The sequence below is a fragment of the Aquarana catesbeiana genome, linkage group LG02, assembly GCF_042186555.1.
Source record: "Aquarana catesbeiana isolate 2022-GZ linkage group LG02, ASM4218655v1, whole genome shotgun sequence".
Lineage (NCBI taxonomy): Eukaryota > Metazoa > Chordata > Amphibia > Anura > Ranidae > Aquarana > Aquarana catesbeiana.
The window spans coordinates 9,839,802-9,867,233 of NC_133325.1; the positions used below are offsets into that span (position 1 = coordinate 9,839,802).

The 27,432-nt window shown below is 44.6% G+C and overlaps 1 protein-coding gene across 1 annotated transcript; it reads left to right on the forward strand.

Moving 5' to 3' along the window:
- The first annotated feature begins 20,616 nt into the window (after window positions 1–20,616).
- On the forward strand, window positions 20,617–21,573 carry LOC141126400 (olfactory receptor 56B1-like). The gene has a single exon (XM_073612346.1). It carries the CDS (start codon window positions 20,617–20,619, stop codon window positions 21,571–21,573), a length of 957 nt encoding a protein of 318 aa, XP_073468447.1.
- Window positions 21,574–27,432: the final 5,859 nt, after the last annotated feature.

Here is a 27,432-nt window from a genome sequence, read left to right on the forward strand (position 1 = left end):
AGTCTCCAACAACTCCTAGATCACGTCCCTAGTCTCCAACAACTCCTCGATCATGTCCCCAGTCACCAACAACTCCTAGATCATGTCCCCAGTCTCCAACAACCAAAAATGTCAACATCATGTCCCCAGTCTCCAACAACTCCTCGATCATGTCCCCAGTCTCCAACAACTCCTCGATCATGTCCCCAGTCTCCAACAATTCTAACATCATGTCTTCAGTCTCCAACAATTCCAATATCATGTCCCCAGTCACCAACAACTCCTATATCATGCCCCCAGTCTCCAACAACTCCTAGATCACGTCCCCAGTCTCCAACAATTCCAGTATCTTGTCCTCAGTCTCCAACAATTCCAATCTCATGTCCCCAGTCTCCAATAACTCCTAGATCACATCCCCAGTCTCCAACAATTCCAGTATCATGTCCCCAGTCTCCAACAATTCCAATATCATGTCCCCAGTCTCCAACAACTCCTAGATCATGTCACCAGTCTCCAACAATTCCAATATCATATCCCCAGTCTCCAACATCTCCTATATCATGTCCCCAGTCTCCAACAATTCCAATATCATGTCCCCAGTCTCCAACAATTCCAATATCATGTCCCCAGTCTCCAACAACTCCTAGATCACGTCCCCAGTCTCCAACAATTCCAGTATCATGTCCTCAGTCTCCAACAATTCCAATATCATGTCCCCAGTCTCCAACAACTCCTAGATCATGTCACCAGTCTCCAACAATTCCAATATCATATCCCCAGTCTCCAACATCTCCTATATCATGTCCCCAGTCTCCAAAATCTTTTATATCATGTCCACAGTCTTCAACATCTCCAATATCATGCCCACAGTCTCCAACAAAACCCTATATCATGTCCACAGTCTTTAACAACTCATATATTATGTTTCCAGTCTCCAAAAACCCCCATATCACACCCTCTGTCTCCAACATCTCCTATACCATGTCCCCAGTCTCCAACAACTCCTATATAATGTCCCCAGTTTCCAACAACTCCTTTATCAAGTCCTCAGTCTCCAACATCCCCTAGATCATGTCCTTAGTCTCTAACATCTCTTATATCATGCCCACAGTCTTCAACAACTCCTAGATCATGTCCCCAGTCTCCAACAACTCCAATATCATGTCCCCAGGCTCCAACAACTCCTAGATCATGTCCCCAGTCTCCAACAACTCCAATATCATGTCCCCAGGCTCCAACAACTCCTAGATCATGTCCCCAGTCTCCAACATCTAGATCATGTCCACAGTCTCCAATATCTCCTAGACCATGTCCCCAGTCTCCAATATCTAGATCATGTCCACAGTCTCCAACATCTCCTAGATCATTTCCCCAGTCTATCATGTCCCCCCCTCCAATCAGGGCCATCTTAAGAGCATTATAGGCCCCCAGGCAATACAGTGCACTGGGGCCCTGTCTACAGTATCACGCAAGAGAATAAAAATGCAAATGATCAATAAGGCTATATTTATTGGTACTTCCAACAAAATCAGTGTTTAAACATTAACACAACGTTTGGACAATATAACACGAGCTTGAAAACCAAGAAATTGAAAAACAAGAAATTGGCAGTGTTTGATGGGCACAGTGGCAGCGTTTGATGGGCACAGTGGCAGCGTTTAATGGGCACAGTGGCAGCTTTTGATGGGCACAGTGGCTGCGTTTGATGGGCACAGTGGCAGCTTTTGATGGGCACAGTGGCAGCTTTGATGGGCACAGTGGCTGTGTTTGATGGGCACGCACAGTGGCAGCTTTAATGGGCACAGTGGCTGTGTTTGATGGGCACAGTGGCAGTTTTTGATGGGCACAGTGGCTGTGTTTGATGGGCACAGTGGCAGCTTTTAATGGGCACAGCGGCTGTGTTTGGTGGGAACAGTGGCAGCTTTGATGGGCACAGTGGCTGCTTTTAATGAGTCACTCACAGCAAGGCAGCTATCAATCTCAGGGTCGTCTTTTCGATGCCAAGATGGCACAAGATCAATCTCTTTAGAAACCCTCTCTGCTCCCTCTGAGCCACGCTGTCTGAAGAACATGGCAGAGGTGGGCGGCGCCATTTAAGTGAAATGGTAGGGGAACAATGTACCCCTTACCAATTCACATAGGGGGGGCGGGATCTGGGGGTCCCCTTGTTAAAGGGGGCTTCCAGATTCTGATAAACCCCCCGCCTGCAGACCCCCACAACCACCTGGCAAAGGTTGTGGGGATGAGGCCCTTGTCCCCATCAACATGGGGACATCCGCCCCATGTTGAGGGCATGTGGCCTGGTATGGTTCAGGAGGGGGGGTGCTCTCTCGTCCCTCCCTCTTTTCCTGCGGACTGCCAGGTTGCGTGCTCGGGTCTGGTGTGGATTTTTGGGGGGAACCCCACGCCATTTTTTAAAATATTTTGGCGCGGAGTTCCCCTTAATATCCATACCAGGCCTGAAGGGCCTGGTAATAGAATTTTGGGGGACCCCCCACGCATTTTTTTTTTTTCAATGACTTTCAATGACTTTTATGTGTATTGTTGGGACCGACAATTCATTAATAGCCGGCACTAGCGCTAGTACTTTTAAATGACTTTTTTTCCTTTAGAAATGTCATTTTGCTGTCAGACTGTTCTAAACACAGGAAAAATGCGCCCCTTTACAGGCATACTATAGACACCCCCCAGGTACGAAATTTAAAGGGATATTACACTTTTATTGTTTGCCGTTAATTGTGACGTCAAGCGGCTCCGGCGAATCACAGAGCCGGAGTCCGCGGCCCGGAAGGAAGAGGGCCAGAAGATGGACGCTGCCCACACAAGGGACATCGCTGGATTCTTTTGCAGGTAAGTGGCACATAATGGGCTAGTATGCGATGCATACTAGCCCATTATGCTTTTCATTTGTAGGCTGCAGCAGCGAGCAAAAGAGGAAGTAAAACCCATCAGGGTTTACTTCCTCTTTAAGCATTATTAAAATCACTGCTCCCGAAAAAACTGACATTTTTAAAACTTCTTTTTGCATTGATCCATGTCCCCTGGGGCAGGACCCGGGTCCCCAAACACTTTTTATGACAATACCATGAATATAAGCCTTTAAAATGAGCACTTTAGATTTCTCCCGTTTTAATTTAAGAATTTTTAAGGGTGTTCCGCGGCTTTTCGAATTTGCCGTGAACACCCCAAATTGTTCGCTGTTCGGCGAACGGGCGAGCAGCCAATGTTCGAGTTGAACTCATGTTCAACTCGAACAGATAGCCCATCCCTAATGCTGGGGCAGCCGCGGCCTCTGACTGACGTCACTGGTTGTTAGCTAGACGTCGGGCAGCCAGCTATTCTAGCAGGTGAGGAACCAGTGCAGTGCAGTCAAGTCTTCTGCAGCAGATTGCAGCGCTGAGGATCGGCACTGGGTGGGGCCCCCAGGCAATTGCCCAGTGTGCCCAGTGGTAAAGACAGCCCTGCCTCCAATATATCTCCTAGATCATGTCCCCAGTCTCCAATAACTCCTATATTATGTCCACAGTCTCCGACATCTCCTATATTATGTCCCTAGTCTCCAACAACTCCCAGGTCATGCCCTCAGTCACCGAAAACCCCCATATCATGCCCCCAGTCTCCAACAACTCCTAAATCATGTCCTCAGTCTCCAACAATTCCAATATCATGTCCCCAGTCTCCAAAAAAAACTATATTATATCCTCAGTCTCCAAAAACTCCTAGATCATGTCCCCAGTTTCCAACAACTACTAGATCATGTCCCCATTCTCCAACTTAGGGTTGGATCAGGTTTTCTAAACTGAACCCCCAGGTTTCTCCAGAGGTTGCTAGGGGTTCCTTGATCAATGAGCATTTCTGCCTCTCAGATAAGTTCCCTCTGACACCATTCATCTTTGATCTATCTGTAAAGGGGGAATTCTTCCCAATGTCCATAAGTGTAAGGAGCTTCACAATTACTAATGTATTATGAGTTGTAGATTTAGGAATTTTTAGCAGGGGTTCCCTGAGATCGGAAAGCTATTTCAAGGGTTTTCTCTGAAAAGGTTGGGGAAGGCTGTGCTAGACAGCGGATAAATAATGTTTTGCAGTCATACAAATAAAAGATTGAAAATAGTCAACGAAGGACTATTATTAATGGAAGTGTAAGATCCGTTTACATTAGTTGCAATAGAAAAAAAAAGAGTAGTGAGAGTGAAAGGGATGAAAGAAGGAAGAATATATAAAATGGGTAAGGTTAAAGGATGTCTAGAAGGTAAGGGAGAGAGAAAAAATTAGAGGGAGGAGTTCCACCTGTAGGGGAAGGGTGTTCTCCTCTCTTAGAATCAAGCGACTCCTCCAACGGTCCCATAAAAAAAAACTGTCCATGGGTCCACCAAATACATAGTCAGGTGGCATTGAGACCTCTCCCAGTAGATTAAGAGCTCCCCAAGTGACTACCGTATATATGTGGTGAATCCATGGACAGCTTTGGGACCATTGTGATATCACCCTATTGTATATCTTCCTTTTCGATCACCATGTATATGCTAAATTCATATTAGAAGGGCTATAAGTAAGTGACCAATGGCGAACCCTCTAGATATCCCTTAGCATGTGCCCCCATTTCTACGGGGGGGGGCAGCACCCGTTGGAGAGACAGACAATATATGGACTGCTTTTACTATACATGGCTGACCGTGCTTGTAACCCTGCATTCTTTATATATCCAATCTATCCCCCAAGGAAGAGTTTGTTGAAATGCGTTGGGTTATCCACACAGCTGTTGCTATGTACTATACAGGATCTGTTGGTATTCATCATATCATGTGGATCACAGAGTGTTGATATATGCTGTATGCACCTTTGGTCAGGCTTTAAATGTTTTATCATGCTTTATGAAATGTTGTACAATAAAATCTGATGTTTTTATATATATTTGTTGGATTGATCTAGGTCTATTGATAAATGCTCCCAAACAGCCCCCCCACATACAATTGTACCTGTTTGATGTGTCCTTTAAAAGATGTTGGTGAGATATTATTCCTGTTTCCTTGTCTTAGTGTACCGGTGGGGGGTAGAAAATGCCCCGGCATCAGTGAGAATAAACAATGTCTCAGGCTTGGTGGTCAGCAGGAGCTAAAAAATTACATCGCACCTGTGGTCAGTAGGAGAAGGAATAGTGTCCCATCATTGGTGTCACTGGGAAGGAATAGTGTCCCATCATTGGTATCAGTGGGAAGAATAGTGCCCCATCATTGATGTCAGTGGAAGAAATAGTGCCTCATCGCTGGTGTCAGTAGAAGGATTAGCAATCTATAAATGGTGTCAGTGAAAGGAATAGTAACCCATTGTTGAAGTCAGTGGAAATAATAGTGCCCCATCATTGGTGTCAGTGGGAGGATTTATTCCCCATCCTTAATGTCAGTAGGAGGAATAGTGCCCCATCTTTGGTGTCAGTGGTAGGACTAGGGTCCCATTGCTGGTGTTGGTAGGAGGAATGATGCCCCATATTTGGTGTCAGTGGTAGGACTAGGGTTCCATTGCTGGTGTTGGTAGAAGGAATAGTGCCCCATCTTTGGTGTCAGTGGTAGGACTAGGGTCCCATTGCTGGTGTTGGTAGGAGGAATGATGCCCCATATTTGGTGTCAGTGGTAGGACTAGGGTTCCATTGCTGGTGTTGGTAGAAGGAATAGTGCCCCGTCTTTGGTGTCAGTGGTAGGACTAGTGTCCCATTGCTGGTGTCGGTAGAAGGAATAGTGCCCCATCTTTGGTGTCAGTGGTAGGACTAGGGTCCCATTGCTGGTGTTGGTAGAAGGAATGGTGCCCCATCTTTGGTGTCAGTGGTAGGACTAGGGTCCCATTGCTGGTGTTGGTAGAAGGAATGGTGCCCCATGTTTGGTGTCAGTGGTAGGACTAGGGTCCTATTGCTGGTGTTGGTAGAAGGAATAGTGCCCCATCTTTGGTGTCAGTGGTAGGACTAGTGTCCCATTGCTGGTGTCGGTAGAAGGAATAGTGCCCCATCTTTGGTGTCAGTGGTAGGACTAGGGTCCCATTGCTGGTGTTGGTAGAAGGAATGGTGCCCCATGTTTGGTGTCAGTGGTAGGACTAGGGTCCTATTGCTGGTGTTGGTAGAAGGAATAGTGCCCCATCTTTGGTGTCAGTGGTAGGACTAGGGTCCTATTGCTGGTGTTGGTAGAAGGAATGGTGCCCCATCTTTTATTGTCAGTGGTAGGACTAGGGTCCCATTGCTGGTGTTGGTAGAAGGAATGGTGCCCCATCTTTGGTGTCAGTGGTAGGACTAGGGTCCCATTGCTGGTGTTGGTAGAAGTAATAGTGCCCCATCTTTGATGTCAGTGGTAGGACTAGTGTCCCATTGCTGGTGTTGGTAGAAGTAATAGTGCCCCATCTTTGGTGTCAGTGGTAGGACTAGGGTCCCATTGCTGGTGTTGGCAGAAGGAATGGTGCCCCATATTTGGTGTCAGTGGTAGGACTAAGGTGCCATTGCTGGTGTTGGTAGAAGTAATAGTGCCCCATCTTTGGTGTCAGTGGTAGGACTAGGGTCCCATTGCTGGTGTTGGCAGAAGGAATGGTGCCCCATCTTTGGTGTCAGTGGTAGGACTAGGGTCCCATTGCTGGTGTTGGTAGAAGTAATAGTGCCCCATCTTTGATGTCAGTGGTAGGACTAGTGTCCCATTGCTGGTGTTGGTAGAAGGAATAGTGCCCCATCTTTGGTGTCAGTGGTAGGACTAGGGTCCCATTGCTGGTGTTGGCAGAAGGAATGGTGCCCCATATTTGGTGTCAGTGGTAGGACTAAGGTGCCATTGCTGGTGTTGGTAGAAGGAATAGTGCCCCACTGTTGGTGGTAATAGAAGGAATGATGCCCCATTGTTGGTGTCAGTGGGAAGAGTAGTGCCTCATATTAGTGTGAGGAATAGTTCCCCAAGTGCCACATAAAGGCAAGCGAAGTGCTGCATTCAGCCCACAAACCACAGTTTGGAGACCACTTATAGAGTATAAGTCTGTAGAGCAGAGGACCCCCATTCCCATTATTTAGCACTGGTACATAACCCCCCCTCCCCCCCAGGGTGCTCGTGTACCCCTTTTTTTTTGGTGTACTATAAATGAGAACTAGCCTTGTGGTTTTCAGCATGGGACCATTTTTTTAGATTGATGAAGCTCTGTGGGTTTCATGAACTGGACCTGGATAGACTGATGTTCTAGATATTTACCATCCACAGGTCAGTCCAGCTCAACTCTCAGATCACACGGATCAGTATATTGGTGTATTTATAATGTTTGTCTACGAAAAATGTGATGGATATTCATGCGGGTCAGGCAGGGTTCCTTTTTCGTCTGGGGACCTCCTGAGTGACAACAATTAGCGTCTGACAATTCCACGGAGATTCCAGAGTGGATATATACTCAGAGCAGCCTGCGCTTGCTGTCCATCTACATCACAGCTGTCATTTTAATGGCCGTAGGATGAACTCAACACGAGACAGAATCATGGCTGAGAGACAGGTAGGTGTTTCCATCCCACAGAGACGGGTCTCACAATGCCGAGAGGATGCTAATTAAATTCCTTTCCTCACCCTCAATATAAATTCACCTGCATTCAAAATGGTAGAAGGGAGCCTTAGAGACATGGATAAAGTAGAAAGTTATTAGAGAGTATCATATTCAGCGCAAATTTACAAAGAAATTTAAATTATTCCAGACACTTTTATAGCAATAGAGCTGAGATATTTGTAGACAAATTACCTTGTAGACTTTGCATAATGTTGCTCCACATTTTACAGGACCTAAGGCTGGGTCAAGGTGTACAGGACCAAAGGTTGGACCAAGGTGCACAGGACCTAAGGTTGGGCCAAGGTATAAAAGACTTAAAGCTAAGATAAGGTGTAGAGAACCTAAGGTTGGGCCTAGCTGTAGAGGATCTAAGGTTGGGCCTAGCTGTAGAGGATCTAAGGTTGGGCCAAGTTGTTCAGGATCTAAGGTTGGGCCAAGATGTAAAGGACCTAAGTTTGGGCCAAGGTGTGGGGAACCTAAGGTTAGGCATAGCTGCAGAGGACCTAAGGGTGGGCCTAGGTGTAAGAGACCTAAGGTTGGGCCAAGATGTAGAGTACCTAATGTTGGGCCAAGGTGTACAGAACTTAAAGGGGCTATCCTATGCATTAAGGTGAAAAAACACCTGGCAGTGACCGGCCCACCAGCCCCCCCCCCCCCATTTTACTTATTACTTTATTTTACTTACCTGAGCCCCGTATTTCTGTCGGCGGAGACGTGCTCTTCCTCTCTCTACGGGGTCCCTGCTCTTGATTGGATAGATTTATAGCAGCGCAGTTATTGGCTCCCGCTGCTGTCATTCAAATCCAATGACGCGAGCGCCGGGGGATCAAATCCGGCATTCGTTTCTATGCACGCAAATGCTGGACTCGGGAGCGCGCCTGTAAGATAACCCCCAGGAGAGTGCTTCTCTGAAAGAGCCGCCGGGGGACCCCAGAAGACGAGCTTCGGGGCCACTCTGTGCAAAACTAGCTGCACAGTGGAGGTAAGCATGGTATGTTTGTTATTTAAAAAAAAAAAAAAAAAATGAACCGTTACAATCACTTTAAAGTTGGGCCAAGATGCACAGGACCTAAGGTTGGGCCAAGGTATAAAAGACTTAAATCTGAGATAAGGTGTAGAGAACCTAAGGTTGGGCCTAGCTTTAGAAGACCTAAGGTTGGGCCTAGCTGTAGAGGATCTAAGGTTGGGCCAAGTTGTTCAGGACCTAAGGTTGGGCCAAGATGCACAGGACCTAAGGTTGGGCCAAGGTATAAAAGACTTAGCCCGGGTTCACACCTATGCGAATTAGATGCGGCTTACACCGCATCTAATTCGCAGGACATTTTAAAATACATTCATATGAATGCATCTGGTTCACATATGTGCGTTGCATTCGCACTGCGCATTGCACAAAAAACGTGTGCGTTTTTTGGCCATTGCGGTGCGAACTACAAGCCTATTATCTCCTATGGGAACGCATCTGATTCGCAGATGCATTGCGTTCTGAACAAGGATTTTCTCTTTCTCCTCACTACACCTCTCCCTCCCCCTCTCCCTGCTCTCTAATCCTGAGCAAAAACGCAATGAATCCGTTGAACAGGAGATTGTTATCTCCCCAGTGAAACCTGAGCTTCAATTCGCACCGCACATGTGTGAAACCAGGCTTAAAGCTGAGATAAGATGTAGAGAACCTAAGGTTGGGCCTAGCTTTAGAAGACCTAAGGTTGGGCCTAGCTGTAGAGGATCTAAGGTTGGGCCAAGTTGTTCAGGACCTAAGGTTGGGCCAAGATGCACAGGACCTAAGGTTGGGCCATGGTATTAAACACTTAAAGCTGAGATAATGTGTAGAGAACCTAAGGTTGGGCCTAGCTTTAGAAGACCTAAGGTTGGGCCTAGCTGTAGAGGATCTAGGGTTGGGCCAAGTTGTTTAGGATATAAGGTTGGGCCAAGATGCACAGGACCTAAGGTTGGGCCAAGGTATAAAAGACGTAAGGTTGGGCCTAGCTGTAGAGGATCTAAGGTTGGGCCAAGATGCACAGGACCTAAGGTTGGGCCATGGTATTAAACACTTAAAGCTGAGATAATGTGTAGAGAACCTAAGGTTGGGCCTAGCTTTAGAAGACCTAAGGTTGGGCCTAGCTGTAGAGGATCTAGGGTTGGGCCAAGTTGTTTAGGATGTAAGGTTGGGCCAAGATGCACAGGACCTAAGGTTGGGCCAAGGTATAAAAGACTTAAAGCTGAGTGAGATAAGGTGTAGAGAACCTAAGGTTGGGCTTAGCTTTAGAGGACCTAAGGTTGGGTCAAGTTGTTCAGGACCTAAGGTTGGGCCAAGGTGTAAAGAAACTAAGGTTGGGCCAAGATGTAGAGTACCTAATGTTGGGCCAAGGTGTAGGGGACCTAAGGTTTAAGCAAGGCCTAATGTGGAGGCAGGGTTTCTCCCTACCCCTTTACAACTGATGTAATGTGATAAATATAAAATAATGAATTGTCCTTTGAACACGCTGCTTCTTCACATAATACAGCTCAGTGCTGTATAGATATGGATTAATACTCTCTAATATAATTCTTATATAATATTATTTATATAATATATAGTTTATAGATTTTTTATTTGAATATACAGTAGAAAGGATGCACATTTGGGTTTGATTGATAAGTACTTGGGGGTGTTAATTTAATACCAACAGCTTTGAACAGGGGTAAATATCTCTTCTTGTTTTGTTTATACAGTACAAGTAAATAACCCATTTAGTTATATTATCTCAGATATAGTTTTAACCTACATCTAAAAATATAATATAGCCCTGTCTCCAGATAGTTAAAGAGAACAAGACCTTGGTCTGCTGAGGGGTTCAGAATGATTTCCTTATCAGATCACCTCTATGCTGGCAGATTGTCAAATGGTCCACTTTGTGAGATGAAGGAAATGGAGTTTTGGAGAAGAAATGGTTATTTCTGTGAAGTTTATATCCAGCAATAGCCAGAACCCTCTGTCAGGTTTTACTGCTATCCATGGCTAAATTCTTAACCACGGACAAACCACTGAAACTAGCACCACATCCCTAAATTGAATAGATATAGGAATAATTGTGGGATTTTTAAGGTGCATGTACTAATAAATTGATCCAAGGAAGTATATTAAAAATATACATTTTATTTAAACAATGATTTAAAAAAATTCTAAAAAAAGTTTACATAATGTACAATCCTTACGGATACAGCAGATTCGATGGAGTTCCCAACATGTTTCTGTCAGAAACCATGAATCAGACTGAGACAGAAGTACAGTTAAATCTCACTTGTTTAATAATAATAAAAAAAGGTAAACAGAGTAAATGTAGACAAAACAAAGCCAGAGTTCAGGAACTGGAACGGATAGTCAGACAAGCCAAAATGTCAGGGAGCCAGAGATGAGTGTAGTAGAACAGCAAGCAGGATCTGGAGCTAGAAGGAATGTCATCCAAGCAAGTCTTTAACAGGAACACAAGAGAGCGTCTCTAGAGATGTGACCAAGGTGAAGGCAGAGATCATCTGGACTGGACGGCTTAAGTAGGCAGGACCGAGGAGCAGGATATCATCAACAGGTGAGTCACTGTGTAGAGATGAGAGCCGACAGCTGAGCAGCCAGCTCAGAAAATGAAGGGCTGCGGCTGGGCCCAGCCCTGACAGTTTCGCCCTCAATCTGGGTTTCCTCAGGGGATGCTGTCCACTTGGAGCACAAGCCTTATGTGCATATTCAACTCTAAGGTATCCCTACTCACCCCAGGGTTTGAAACAAATGTGTACACTACAATCAATGATGATTCAAAGAATCTACAACCGCCACAACAAGCCAAGGACTGCAGGTGACCATTGGAGGCATTTAGGGACCAGAAAAAAATGGTCTTGCATATGGAGCTGATGTCCTGCAACAACAAACGCGTCCCTGCTGGAACCACAGGAACCACTGGAACCACATCAGCTCCATATCCCATCCTGCCTTGAAAACTTTAGGTCCCTGAGTTTTCTGCATTTTGGAAAACCATTTTTTCTGGTCCCTAAATGCCTCCTATGGTCACCTGCCATCCTTGGCTTGTCCCAAACCCTGGGGTGAGTAGGGAATCCTTCGAGTTGAATATGCACATAAGGCTTGTGCTCCAAGTGGACAGCATCCCCTGAGGAAGCCCAGATTGGGGGCGAAACATGTTGGGAACACCATTAAATCTGCTGTATCCATAAGGATTGTTCTTTATGTGCTTGTCGTGTTTTTAGACAATTTTTTAATTATTGTTTAAATAAAATGTATATTTTTAATATACTTCCTTGGATCAATTTCTTAGTACATGCACCTTAAAAATCCCACAACTATTCCTATATCTCTGCTATCCATGGCTCCGTTAGAGAGCTTTCTCATACTTCCTGTCCAGGGATGACTTGATCGCCAGACGGGAAGGGAGGGAAGATCTGAGGAAGAGAATACATTAAAAAGAATTGCTTTTCTTTGACGGGAACTTCACTTCTGGGTTGTCCACAAAAAACAAACTCACAGTGAGTCCAACATTGTCTGGTGTAAGCCACCACTCCATCTCATCCCTTTAGGTCCTGCACAGTCATCTTCTCATATAACCTCTTCGGGAATCTATCGTTCCCTTTTAGTCTGCAATCTAATGACGCAGGCCAGCATGTGTACGTACTGTGGCCTAGGATTGCCTGAAACCTCCTGGGATGTGTGATGTCAGTATCAAAGGAGACTTTGGGCAGATTGGATGTCAGTATCAATGAAGACTTTGGGCAGATTTTATATCTTTTTCCGCCTAGGAGAGAACTTAGAAAGTGTGTGTCCAGATCCATCAGAAGAGCAATTTCTCCCCCTCCCTCCACAAACAATAAATACCTTGTTGGCATGGGAACGAGTGTACAATATACATTCAACAAATATCAGAAGACAGCACACCATGGTCATATTAAAAAATTCTCTAAAGTCCCATATCACAAGTTCAACCTTTGAGAGATGACGCAGAGGTCTCCATTATCAGGTGACAGACAAAATGTAAGTGACAATGTCATCCATTTATATACTGTATACACTACAACATCAGACTGACATCTGGTGAGGTCAACAGAGGACCACCCATCAACTTTGCCTCGTGCATCTGACAGGCTACTAATAGCAAAAGGAAGACTTGTCCTGTCTGTATGAAGCCATGGAATCAGGATGAAGAGTGGAGACATATTGGCAACCCTCTGTAGCACCCTCTACTTTAGGTAGGTGCTAGAAGTAGGTTTTTGTTAGTGCAGTTAAATTTAATCAGGCCTACCAAGGCCTGTTTGTTTTGATCTGTGTGGGCTGGGAGTGGCTCAGAGTAGGCTGGTGACTCACAGATAGCATCATCTTTTAGTTACCTCCCTTCTGCTTCTAGAGGATTCTAGAAGGAAGGAGGGGAAGAGAGGTGGAGCTGTCTGGAGCCCTGACCAATCCCCAACCAGGATTGGCAGGGAGCAGGCCTCATTAAATACCTAGAGTCAGCCCAGCTGGGGAGGAGTTGTCAGGTGGAAGAAGCTGGAGATGGAACACTAGGTTGTCGGGGACTTTTGTGGCACACCCCAGTCTGGGGGGGGGGGACTGACCTTGGGCCTGAGGGGTTCAGGTGCAAGTTCGAGCCTTGCTGAGAAACAAAGACGGATCTGGACAGGAGGCGCAAAGAAGAACCAAGAAAGACAACGGGAGCTAGTCAAGTCTCCATGAGGAATCCTCTGGAGTACAGCCAGGAGGGCTGGTGAGTGACAGGCACAGTTGGGAGAGCTACAGAGGTATGCCAGAGTGGACTGAGAGACTGCAGTCTGAGATGGATGTTGAGCCAGCGGGAGAGACTGTGATGTCATAGATGGTGAAGTCGGGCAGCTGCAGCCAGGAGGGTTGGCGGGGACCGAAGAGGACTGACTGGGAGCAGTAGTCCACCAAGGTCAGCTAGCACTAAAGACTTTTCTATTTTTTTTTGTTGCTACACTAAAGGGGCCCGCGGTCCCTGCCTGCAAATGGTAGTTGCTAGGGCCTGGCTGGAACCAGAGTCACGCCTAACCATGTGCTAGCTGTACCAGGAACCAAGTATTGTACAGGAGAGAGAGGAACAGTCTACAAATAAGCATTGTGCTGGAGAAGACTGGAACTCTAGAAGTGTAAATAGAGGTTCCATCTGATCATCTTATTGATTCCATAATTGATTCTGGGCATCCCATAATTTCTCTTACCCTATCCAAGTTTAAAAACCCTCAATACAATACAAAACAAACATACGGACTGTTCATTGTCTCAAGAGTGACTGGAAGGTAAATGCCGGGCTGGGCAGGGTGACAGGTGGACCACAATATCCAGCAGCCCCTATGAGGGTACCGCTACACCTGCACAGCCTTGCCTCCGGTTAACAGAGTTCATGTTGCCAATAGGTGTCCAATATGTCTCATAATAGTCAGTATGGTGTGGGGTATTATCCAATTTACCAAGACCAAAGTCATTATAAAGGGTAAGTGCCATTCAGGTCAATTCGCTAAGCTATGAGGGTTATTTTAAAGCAGATATGTCCTGAGAAACTGGATAGGTTCCCATGGCTGACCTCCTTCTGCAATACCAGATATCTGGGTGCCAATGTGAAAAGAAAATAAAGTCAGTTATGGCGGCATTAATTTTTTTTCTCACTATGGGTTCCTTATCTTTTTTTAACATTCATTTTATCATTGAACTTTTTTAATCGTCAAACATTGTATATGAGATGTCACCGGGGTCATGGCAGTTCAGTCCCCTTCTTCTTTACACTATTCCTTGCCCCGGTATTCCGGCTCTTCTCAGTGGATTTATGTATAGAGTTCAGCAACCCCTTTGGTGTGATTTGGTATTGCCTGAGTTCATAAATGGCTGCCGCAGGTAGGGGGAAGCCAAAATGGTCTTTTTTTCTCCAGTCTCTCTGCCTTGGCTTTTACTGAGCAAAAATAATGAATTCATGGTTCCTGATATTGAAGGGATCAAGACAACCCACCTCTTAGATGTCTTTGGCCAAACTAAAAAAAAAATGTGTATAATTGTACTAGCACTCCCAGCGCTCACCTTCTGGAGATTAGTGCCAGACTTTCAGTCGTTTGGCCATAGAAAAGTCAGAATGGAGGTTATGGAGAAGAGATAAGGGGTATACGGGTGCTGATTCATGATGTCCAGATGGACAAGGGCCCTAGGTCAACGCAACTCAACTAAGTATACAGGAAGGGAAGACTCAAGACAGTAATACAGAGTCCAGAAAGGATACTTAGAAGAAGTTGGCTTCAGGGTTTTTTAGGGTCTCCTTCATCAGAGCTAAAGATTGCCAAACAAAACTTGTTCTGGGGTAACGGACCTGCAATGGACAGCATTCCCTGCTACCACCTCTTCACTCATCTATGTATATTGCACTGATGAGAAACAGGAGGGACTTTGTGTCTGAAGATATTACTGCATAGAATAATATTTGCCAGCACACCAAGGATCGGCACAAAGTGGCATCCAAACGGGTGGTTTATTGCATGATCACAACACAAGAAAGGTGCAACATTTCGGAGTCACGCAGGACCCCTTCGTCAGGCATGTGATTAAGGGGTCCTGCTTGACTCCGAAACGTTGAACCTTTTTTGTATTGTGATCATGCAATAAACCACCCGTTTGGACGCCACTTTGTGCCGATCCTTGGTGTGCTGGCAAATATCTACGTTGTGACTTGAACCAGTATCCAGCTGGTTGTTGCTGCAGCATTCAAATCTTGAGAGCTTATACCAGGAAAGCATGAGATGGGGATATGAAGTATTACTTGAAGATATTACTGAATGCAGTATCCAGGTTTTTTTAGACAGTAGTGGTCTCCCTTTGAAAATGTAAGAACCAGTGCGCAAAACCACAATATAAGTAAGAGATTAGTCAAACTGACGGTAAAATACCCGATGGAGAGCCGCCAACATAGATAGGTTCACTCAGTTCCCCAAAAAAAAACTAAAATAAAAATATGTGGCGCTATTCCATCAATCAGTAACAGTACAAAGTGAAGTGGGCAGAGTAAAATCCACCTCGTGTGGTACTATGCCAAACAAAAGTGAATAATGGCCAAGAGTTGATGCCACCATACAAGAGTAAATCAAGAGAAGCGGATGCAATTCTGCGATGAAAAATAATAAAAATATATAAGAACAATTAAATCCAAAGTGACACAGTGCTAGGTGAAATAAAACAGTCACCCCTCAATAGGTGAAAAAAATGACTATCCAAATGAATAACCACCAAAATTCATATATAAGTGGAAGCAATTAAATACAAAGTGACTCAGTGCCTAGTGAAATAAAACGGTCACCCCTCGTAAGATGAAAAAATATATATAATAACTGTGAATAAGGAAAAAATGCCTTCCCAAAAAATGCTCAAAACCAAAGTACATACGCAAGTGGTGTCAGTGGCTCAAAATTAATCACTGAAAATAAATAATGGTGCTAATAGACAATAAATAAAATCGCTTCTTCTATGTGAGCTAAGAATAAGCAGTGATAAAGTGACATACAGTGCAGAAAAAATCTTAAAATCAGCAAAAAATATGTGCATGAATTGCAAAATAATACATATTATTGACCAATTTAAATAATAAAATCATGCCATAATAATAAATGCAATAATTGAGTAATGAATAGGTATTGAAGTAATCAATAATGATAGGACAGCTAATCCCACATCAGAGATGCTGTCCCAAACGGTGACAATAGTGCAATAAAGTCCATACAAAAGTGCAGTAGTGATGGGTGATTTCCACAAAGAGTCTTTTAGACACAGTGCAAGAGAAAATGTGCAGTGACTGGTATTTTTTCTTCTATGCACGTTTTAGTGCATCTCCCAGGTGTTTCCCCCAGCCTCTCACCTCCAACAGCGGCCCCCAATGGGCCAAGTAGGGCGGATGGATAATTCTAGGAGAGGATGTGTTTCCTGCAGCGTGTCTTTAAACATCCAATAGGTCTGTCTCTCTGCAACTCATCCCACAGCTCTCAGCACTCTCAGCGGTCCCAGCGGTTATTAAGAGCAAAGAAAAGATCTCATGGTGTAGTATTCAAAACCCATTTATTAAAAAATATAGTAACTTACATTAGGATAAACAGCAAACAGTAGATGTGAGGGAAGCTTCCGGGTTCGGCCGTCCCCGAGAAGCGTCGGCACCTGACTCCTCCTACCCTGACGCGTTGCGTCACAGCACATGACTTTATCAAAGGGATGAGGAGTCCGGTGCCAGTCATTCCATTTAAATATGCGCCGTTGACATAGCAACGGATCAACAATAACAAAAGCCGAGCTTCTGTGTATAATGCCGCATCATAGGGGGGTGTCAATAATACACTAATTTAAAACCAAGAAATACATGATCAGTAAGCAATATCTCTTCATTTAGACTGTAATATTAAAAACATTTAAAAAACAGCACTTGTTAAAACCATTAACATTATAAATTCCTGCGTAAAAATAAATTATTGGATAAAACTATAAGGCCATCATCGCCATCTTGTGGTGACTTGGAAATTAACCATGTTAACCATTCTAATTTCGCAGGGAACCATACAATAAGATAATATTGTATTCCAATAAAAAACGCTGGTCACTATGTCAATAACCAAAACCATAAACAGCCAGCTCATCAGGATAAGATCCATAAAACTAATTAAAAAATAGGTATCATAAACAATTATATAAAAAAATATATTTAAAATATACATTGAAATAATGCAATAAAGAAGGAGAAGATATACAAGTCTTCAGTAAATACCCACATAAATAGGGTGGAGATTAATATGCCAATAAAAATTTTTTACGAAAAATACAGACTGTCTAGGGGGGAGAAAAAAGGAGGGGGCAGGGGGGGGAAACCATTTTGACATCCCAAATCCCTTGGTCAGAAACATACTAGACTAAATTAAGAATAGATAATAAGGCCATTAAAAATTAGAGATAAAACAATTTAAATCGAATTCCACGTTATGTCCTAGGGGCGATAAAGTCTGTAATTCATGAATCCATCTGGATTCGGCCTGACTGATTTTGATAATTTTATTGTCGCCCCTCCAATGAGGTTTATACTTCTCAATTCCGCATATTTTCAGTGATGAAGGGTCACTATTATGGTATTCTACATAATGTCGAGATAGACTGTGCTTATCAAATTTTTTCTTGATATTTTGTACATGTTCTTTCAGTCTAATCCATAGTGCCCTCTTTGTTCTGCCAACATATTGGATATGACAGGGGCACTCCAAGAGATATACAACCCCCTCACTCCTACATGAAATAAAATCCTCTATTTCATAATTCTGTGTAGTAACGGTGGACGTAAAGCTTGATTTTTTCTTTTTATTTTCTTTTGTATGTCTGCAAGCATAGCAGTTTTTGCATGGGTAAAACCCCTTTCCCTCAAAGAAGGAGAATTTTTTCTTCTGGGGTGGATCTAAAACATTTCTTGGTTTTAAATTAGTGTATTATTGACACCCCCCTATGATGCGGCATTATACACAGAAGCTCGGCTTTTGTTATTGTTGATCCGTTGCTATGTCAACGGCGCATATTTAAATGGAATGACTGGCACCGGACTCCTCATCCCTTAGATAAAGTCATGTGCTGTGACGCAACGCGTCAGGGTAGGAGGAGTCAGGTGCCGACGCTTCTCGGGGACGGCCGAACCCGGAAGCTTCCCTTACATCTACTGTTTGCTGTTTATCTTAATGTAAGTTACTATATTTTTTAATAAATGGGTTTTGAATACTACACCATGAGATCTTTTCTTTGCTCTTAATAACCGCTGGGACCGCTGAGAGTGCTGAGAGCTGTGGGATGAGTTGCAGAGAGACAGACCTATTGGATGTTTAAAGACACGCTGCAGGAAACACATCCTCTCCTAGAATTATCCATCCGCCCTACTTGGCCCATTGGGGGCCGCTGTTGGAGGTGAGAGGCTGGGGGAAACACCTGGGAGATGCACTAAAACGTGCATAGAAGAAAAAATACCAGTCACTGCACATTTTCTTTTGCACTGTGTCTAAAAGACTCTTTGTGGAAATCACCCATCACTACTGCACTTTTGTATGGACTTTATTGCACTATTGTCACCGTTTGGGACAGCATCTCTGATGTGGGATTAGCTGTCCTATCATTATTGATTACTTCAATACCTACTCAATTATTGCATTTATTATTATGGCATGATTTTATTATTTAAATTGGTCAATAATATGTATTATTTTGCAATTCATGCACATATTTTTTGCTGATTTTAAGATTTTTTCTGCACTGTATGTCACTTTATCACTGCTTATTCTTAGCTCACATAGAAGAAGCGATTTTATTTATTGTCTATTAGCACCATTATTTATTTTCAGTGATTAATTTTGAGCCACTGACACCACTTGCGTATGTACTTTGGTTTTGAGCATTTTTTGGGAAGGCATTTTTTCCTTATTCACAGTTATTATATATATTTTTTCATCTTACGAGGGGTGACCGTTTTATTTCACTAGGCACTGAGTCACTTTGTATTTAATTGCTTCCACTTATATATGAATTTTGGTGGTTATTCATTTGGATAGTCATTTTTTTCACCTATTGAGGGGTGACTGTTTTATTTCACCTAGCACTGTGTCACTTTGGATTTAATTGTTCTTATATATTTTTATTATTTTTCATCGCAGAATTGCATCCGCTTCTCTTGATTTACTCTTGTATGGTGGCATCAACTCTTGGCCATTATTCACTTTTGTTTGGCATAGTACCACACGAGGTGGATTTTACTCTGCCCACTTCACTTTGTACTGTTACTGATTGATGGAATAGCGCCACATATTTTTATTTTAGTGGTCTCCCTTTCCTTCTAACCTAAACAAAATCTGATAAAATGGGGTCCTATCTTCCAATGGGCTCGTGTATGGCTGCCCACCAGACTGCTTTGTTTAAAAACGTCAATAACTGTAGTCAAAATTACTTCAATTTCTTCCAAGCTTGGGAAACCCAAAGGGTTTAGGACCCGACAGAATGCCTTCTTTGCCCGATGTTGGAGACTAAAGATGGGCTGTCAGTTCAGCGGTTCGGAAAATGGTCTTCAGCCGAGTTCAAGCCTCTGGCAGCAGCGGGAAGTTAAACTTTTTATTAGCTGTATTTGTTTTCTTTTGGCAGGCGCTGGGCGTCACTCGTGACTTATGTTGATCTGCATATCTGGATTTACATTGTGTTTTTTTCTTATTTTTTTAAAAGACTTGTCAAAAGGTGTGTTTATTTACTGTTCATTTTTTGGGAGAAAGAGTAGGGGTACTATATACCCCTTACTCATTTATATGTGGGGGAGGCCATATCAGGGGGCCTTCTCTTTGTTAAAGGTGTCTTCCAGATTCTGAAGGCCTCCATGCTTTCAGACCCCCAAAACCACCTTATCATCATCAATATACCCCCATGGCAAGGTGTCCCCACTATATTAAGTACATGCAGCCTGGTATGGTTTGACGGGGGGGCACATACTCAACTACCTTCTTTCCTGGCCAGACAGAATGTGTGCACAGATAAGGGTCTTGTATGGATTTTTGGGGTGACCTCATACTTTTTTTCTTGTTTTTTGCATGGTGTCCCCTCTGAAACTTAATACCAAACCCAAGGATCCGTTATGGAATTTAAGGGGTGGGCCATGCCATTTATTTTTGTTCCTTTCAATGTGGGGGTCTCCCTTGACATCCATAGCGCACCCTTTTCAAAGTAATATATCCGGGTTTGGTTTGAGGCACATTTAGATGTTTGCTGAACCGGATTCAAACCAAACCCAGATGCATTTAGCTTATCCCTATTGGAGAATGTATCCATGGGAAGTTTGAAATAGCCATTAGACACTGGTATGTGACTGGCAGAGAACATGACAGTCTGTAACGAGCTGGAAATTTAAAATGAGCCAGTTGGCGGGGCGGTTGGGTTGTAATCTAGCCTCACTCAGACTTGACCAGAAATGAACCATTAATTAGCTGAAAAATGTATTATCAATACATTTCATTTCATATCTCTGTATTTCTGTTTCCTTCAGACATCGTTCTTGATTTGAAGCCTTCATTTTTTCCACCATGGAAGGAGTGACCCAAAATGGGACCATCATATCCTACACAGAATTTGTCCTCTTTGGGTTTCCCGGCATTATAAAAAACAGGAAATTGTTAATAATTCCATTTACTGTAATATATATAATAATCATGACTGCTAACCTCTTTGTCATTCATCGGATCTTTGTTATACCGAGCCTCCACTCACCCATGTACTTCCTTATATCCCTTCTTTTGACCATTAATGTTTCCTACACAGCCTCCATCCTGCCGAAATTTCTAGTTGGTTTGACATTTGATTTGAACCAGATAACTCTGGCTGGCTGCCTCATTCAGATTTTTTATATTTCCTTCATGTCTCTTTTTGAGTCTGGCGTTATGCTGTCAATGGCCCTGGACAGGTTCATAGCCGTCTGTAGACCATTAAGATACAACAATATCATGACCTCAAGATTTCTGGTCCAGTTGTCTGTCGCTGGGATAGTGAGGAGTACCCTCTTTATTTCTCCAATGGTTATACTGACCGCTAGTGTCCGCTTCTGTAGGTCCAACATCATTCTGAATTTCGTCTGTGAGAATGCGGGGCTTCTGAGCCTTGCCTGTGGAGATACCTCCAAACCGCAAGCTGTAGGCCTCATGGTCCGAATCCTGGTCACGGTGACTGATGTCAGCCTTATTCTGCTGTCTTACTCCTGCATTCTTTACACGGCCTTGAAGATTGCTGTTGGGAAAGCTCGTCATAAAGCCTTGAACACATGTGGTGCCCACCTTACGGTGGCCATGATTATTTACCTAACTGCACTGATATCATCTGTTATACCAAGAGTACAGTCGCAAATGACACCTGATGCTCAGAACATCATTAGCGCCATCTACCACATGACCCCAGTTTCTCTAAATGCCTTTGTCTATGGATTGGGGGTGAAAGAGATCAGAAGAAGCTTCACTAAATCCTCGAAGAACAAGACCGTGTCTCGCTAACCCTCATCGCACCTTCAGGTTTTATCATCTTCATATAAAGCTATTATCTTATTTATTGGTACACCTTGTCCAGGTTTTGATGGGTGCTGTTTATCACTTGGATGGTGAGATAATCATCTGGACTCTGCATTGGAATGACTGAAGCACAGGACGCTTGTCGTGTGACTATTGGTCAGAGAGTGACTAAGACTGAGAGTTAACAAAGAAAATTCTAAAGGACCGAAAAGTTGTTGGTCCACCCCATAGCTGTTTTTATGATTCAATGTCTGTTTCTGTTTTCAGCCCAACTAAGGCCAAGTGAGTTTTTTCTACCGAAGCAAATATTTGCAATCATGGGAAAAAGTACAAACTCTAGACTGGAATTTTACACCGAAAGAGTCTATAGCTCCATCCAAGACCAAGGGGTGGGGAGAAGAAGAATGTTTTGGTTTCCCTTTTTAATTTTAACAACATTCATTTCTACTTTTGTGGAATTATTTTAGATTCATAGGATTAAAGATTTCCAGCTGGATTGTTAGATCCATGTATTTGTGGAAAATTGTTTTTGCTAGAATAATATTTGTAGAACCTCCCTGGTTAGGTTGCTGGGTTGTTAGGCAAAAAAAAAAAAAGCAGGGGTCTTCCTGTTCAAGGGATTCCACCTGTCAGGGTGGGGGTGGCCTACCTTCCTAAGTCATTCCACTCATTCAAGCTGTTGTTCATTGAGGTCCTGGCTGTGGCAGAGCTGGGGTGGGGGGCCACTCCTGAAAGTTTTTCTGACACTCTGAGGCTTCCTCTATAGATCCAGTTCACGCAGCCTGACTATAAGGTACCTGGAGGAAGCTACTCTCCTGGCCTTGTGAGTACTACTCTACTACAAGAATCTGGTGACTGTGTACTACTGGGATAGCTAGGCTAAGTAGTTCCTCTCTTGAAGGGTTCATACCTCTGGTCTTCCCTAGTCTCGCATAGGAGAACCAATCTTCTGAACTTGGGCCAAGTAATTCCTCTCCTGAAGTATTCATACCTCTGACCTTCCCTAGTCTCTCATGGGAGAACCATCCTCTGAACTTCGGCCAAGTAATTCCGCTCCTAAGGGGTTCATGCCTCTTGCCTTTCCTAGTCTCTCATGGGAGAACCATCCTCTGAACTTGGACCAAGTAATTCCTATCCTGAGGGGTTCATACCTCTGGTCATCCCTAGTCTCTCATAGGAGAACCATCATCTGAACTTGGGCAATGTAATTTCTCTCCTGAGGAGTTCATAGTCTTACCTCTGGTCTTCCCTAGTGTCTTATAGGAGAACCATCCTCTGAATTTGGGAAATATAATTTCTCTCCTGAGGAGTTCATAGTCATACCTCTGGTCTTCCCTAGTCTCACATGGTAGAACCATCCTCTGAACTTGGGCAGAGTAATTCTTCTCCTGAGGAGTTCATACATCTGGCCTTCCCTAGTCACTTGTGGGAGAACTGTCACGGAACGCCCCACACTCCGCTTGAGTGCTTCCGTCATATACTACTTCCTCCCAGTCTGTATACAGATATCAGATATTCCAACCTCTTTCTGAGCAGAAAACAAGGCGACACTTGCTTCACTGCTAACATGGACTCACTTTATTCAGAACCAGAATACAGTCTTATATACACAGGCGAAGATTACTCTAACAATACAAACGTAACCTAATTAACATGAGCTAATTATCTCATCCTTTATACAGCCTAGGTGGCTGAGACATGACCTTTTGCCCAGACTTGTGGTCACCGAGCTTCACACAGGAATATAAACACAATAGCTGGAGCTAATTACAATTAACAATACAAACATAACCTAATTAACCTAATTAACATGAGCTCCAATAGGAGTCGTCCCGTCTCCTACATTGTATAGAGGACAATGTGATCAGCTCATTCAATTAACACACATTACCATAAACATCAACACAGGATTAATTAGAACAAACAACAATGAGTTGAATACCTTTAGAACCTAGACTAAACTTATTTACATTAAACCCATTATAGCTGACATCAGACAGGTGAGTGGAGTTGATGAAATTAGCATCTCCTCACAGGATGTGTCCCAACAGTAGGGATGAGCTTCGAGTTCGAGTCGAACTCATGTTCGACTCGAACATTGGCTGTTCGCAAGTTCACCGAACAGCGAACAATTTGGGGTGTTCGCGGCAAATTCGAATGCCGCGGAACACCCTTTAAAAGTCTATGGGAGAAATCAAAAGTGCTAATTTTAAAGGCTAATATGCAAGTTATTGTCATAAAAAGTGTTTGGGGACCTGGGTCCTGCCCCAGGGGACATGGATCAATGCAAAAAAAAGTTTTAAAAACGGCCGTTTTTTCAGGAGCAGTGATTTTAATAATACTTAAAGTCAATCAATAAAAGTGTAATATCCCTTTAAATTTCGTACCTGGGGGGTGTCTATAGTGTGCCTGTAAAGGGGCGCATGTTTCCTGTGTTTAGAACAGTCTGACAGCAAAATGACATTTTGAAGGAAAAAACTCATTTAAAACTACCCGCGGCTATTGCATTGCCGACAATACACATAGAAGTTCATTGATAAAAACGGCATGGGAATTCCCCAAAGGGGAACCCCGAACCAAAATTAAAAAAAAAAAATGACGTGGGGGTCCCCCTAAATTCCATACCAGGCCCTTCAGGTCTGGTATGGATATTAAGGGGAACCCCGGCCAAAATTTTAAAAAAAAAATGACGTGGGGTTCCCCCTAAATTCCATACCAGACCCTTCAGGTCTGGTATGGATTTTAAGGGGAACCCCGCGCCAAAAAAAAAAAAAAAAAAACGGCGTGGGGTCCCCCCAAAAATCCATACCAGACCCTTATCCGAGCACGCAACCTGGCAGGCCGCAGGAAAAGAGGGGGGGACAAGAGTGCGGCCCCCCCTCCCTCCTGAACCGTACCAGGCCACATGCCCTCAACATTGGGAGGGTGCTTTGGGGTAGCCCCCCAAAACACCTTGTCCCCATGTTGATGAGGACAAGGGCCTCATCCCCACAACCCTGGCCGGTGGTTGTGGGGGTCTGCGGGCGGGGGGCTTATCGGAATCTGGAAGCCCCCTTTAACAAGGTGACCCCCAGATCCCGGCCCCCCCCCCTGTGTGAAATGGTAAGGGGGTACATAAGTACCCCTACCATTTCACGAAAAAAGTGTCAAAAATGTTAAAAATGACAAGAGACTGTTTTTGACAATTCCTTTATTTAAATGCTTCTTCTTTCTTCTATCTTGCTTCATCTTCTGGTTCTTCTGGCTCTTCTGGTTCTTCTGGTTCTTCCTCCGGCGTTCTCGTCCAGCATCTCCTCCGCGGCGTCTTCTGTCTTCTTCTCCTCGGGCCGCTCCGCACCCATGGCATGGGGGGGAGGCTCCCGCTCTTCTCTTCTTCTCTTCTTTTCTTCTTTTCTTCTTTTCTTCTTTTCTTCTCTTCTTCTCTTCTTCCTATTCATTTTCTTCTCCGGGCCGCTCCGCAATCCATGCTGGCATGGAGGGAGGCTCCCGCTGTGTGACGGCGCTCCTCGTCTGACAGTTCTTAAATAACAGAGGGGGGCGGGGCCACCCGGTGACCCCGCCCCCCTCTGACGCACGGTGACTTGACGGGACTTCCCTGTGGCATTCCCCGTGACGTCACAGGGAAGTCCCGTCAAGTCACCGTGCGTCAGAGGGGGGCGGGGTCACCGGGTGGCCCCGCCCCCCTCTGTTATTTAAGAACTGTCAGACGAGGAGCGCCGTCACACAGCGGGAGCCTCCCTCCATGCCAGCATGGATTGCGGAGCGGCCCGGAGAAGAAAATGAAGAAGAAGAGAAGAAAAGAAGAAAAGAAGAAAAGAAGAAGAGAAGAAGAGAAGAAGAGAAGAGCGGGAGCCTCCCCCCCATGCCATGGGTGCGGAGCGGCCCGAGGAGAAGAAGACAGAAGACGCCGCGGAGGAGATGCTGGACGAGAACGCCGGAGGAAGAACCAGAAGAACCAGAAGAGCCAGAAGAACCAGAAGATGAAGCAAGATAGAAGAAAGAAGAAGCATTTAAATAAAGGAATTGTCAAAAACTGTCTCTTGTCATTTTTAACATTTTTGACACTTTTTTCGTGAAATGGTAGGGGTACTTATGTACCCCCTTACCATTTCACACAGGGGGGGGGCCGGGATCTGGGGGTCACCTTGTTAAAGGGGGCTTCCAGATTCCGATAAGCCCCCCGCCCGCAGACCCCCACAACCACCGGCCAGGGTTGTGGGGATGAGGCCCTTGTCCTCATCAACATGGGGACAAGGTGTTTTGGGGGGCTACCCCAAAGCACCCTCCCAATGTTGAGGGCATGTGGCCTGGTACGGTTCAGGAGGGAGGGGGGGCCGCACTCTCGTCCCCCCCTCTTTTCCTGCGGCCTGCCAGGTTGCGTGCTCGGATAAGGGTCTGGTATGGATTTTTGGGGGGACCCCACGCCGTTTTTTTTTTGGCGCGGGGTTCCCCTTAAAATCCATACCAGACCTGAAGGGTCTGGTATGGAATTTAGGGGGAACCCCACGTCATTTTTTTTTTAAATTTTGGCTGGGGTTCCCCTTAATATCCATACCAGACCTGAAGGGCCTGGTATGGAATTTAGGGGGACCCCCACGTCATTTTTTTTTTTAATTTTGGTTCGGGGTTCCCCTTTGGGGAATTCCCATGCCGTTTTTTATCAATGAACTTCTATGTGTATTGTCGGCAATGCAATAGCCGCGGGTAGTTTTAAATGAGTTTTTTCCTTCAAAATGTCATTTTGCTGTCAGACTGTTCTAAACACAGGAAACATGCGCCCCTTTACAGGCACACTATAGACACCCCCCAGGTACGAAATTTAAAGGGATATTACACTTTTATTGTTTGACTTTAAGCATTATTAAAATCACTGCTCCTGAAAAAACGGCCGTTTTTAAAACTTTTTTTTGCATTGATCCATGTCCCCTGGGGCAGGACCCAGGTCCCCAAACACTTTTTATGACAATAACTTGCATATAAGCCTTGAAAATTAGCACTTTTGATTATTCATGTTCGTGTCCCATAGACTTTAACGGTGTTCGCATGTTCGAACGAACTTTTTTCCTGTTCGCATGTTCTGGTGCGAACCGAACAGGGGGGTGTTCGGCTCATCCCTACCCAACAGTATAACTCAGTCTTATCATTCTAATATGGCATACAACGGGTTCCAGAGTCCGTGTGTTTTGGGGGAACATGGAGCTGAATCCAAAGTAACACCAACCCCAGGGTCCCCAAGCATACAGCTCACAGAGAGCACCATTCCCCCAAATGCTAGGGCCCATAATCGGTGGGCAACAGGCTTGCACACAGTCCTCTCCAACAGCCTCCGCTCTGGCCTTGCCCGTGACATTTCTCCCCTTTCGGCAGGAGACTAACACAGGAGGAGACCCCAGACGGGTTGACTCCGAAGTTAGTCCACAGCTCCAGTCCTCTACTGCCTGTACCCACACAGTACCCCAAACAAATCATCCCAAACAGTGCATTACTCACCCAGCCATCCTCTGCCTCTCTCAGAGAACATATCTGCCGCTGGGGAGAGGCCCGGACTGGCTCTTCTCCCTGGAATTCTTTCTGCCGCTGGAGAGAAGACAGGGGGACTGGGCTCACTCCATCCTGCTGTTGGGGATCTGGGCCGACTGCCCAGCATCCCTGGGGTATACAGGTGGGGACTGAAGCCCCATCAACTGACACCAGATCAAGCTGCAGTTGTGAGGTGATGACTGCATTCTCTCCTTGGACCTCCACAATTGCTGCAGGTGTGGGGCAGAGGTCTTGGACCCTCTGTCCGGTTGCCAGCACTTCTGCTGGGGGTTTGCCAGGTGGTTCCTCCTCTACAGAAACGTC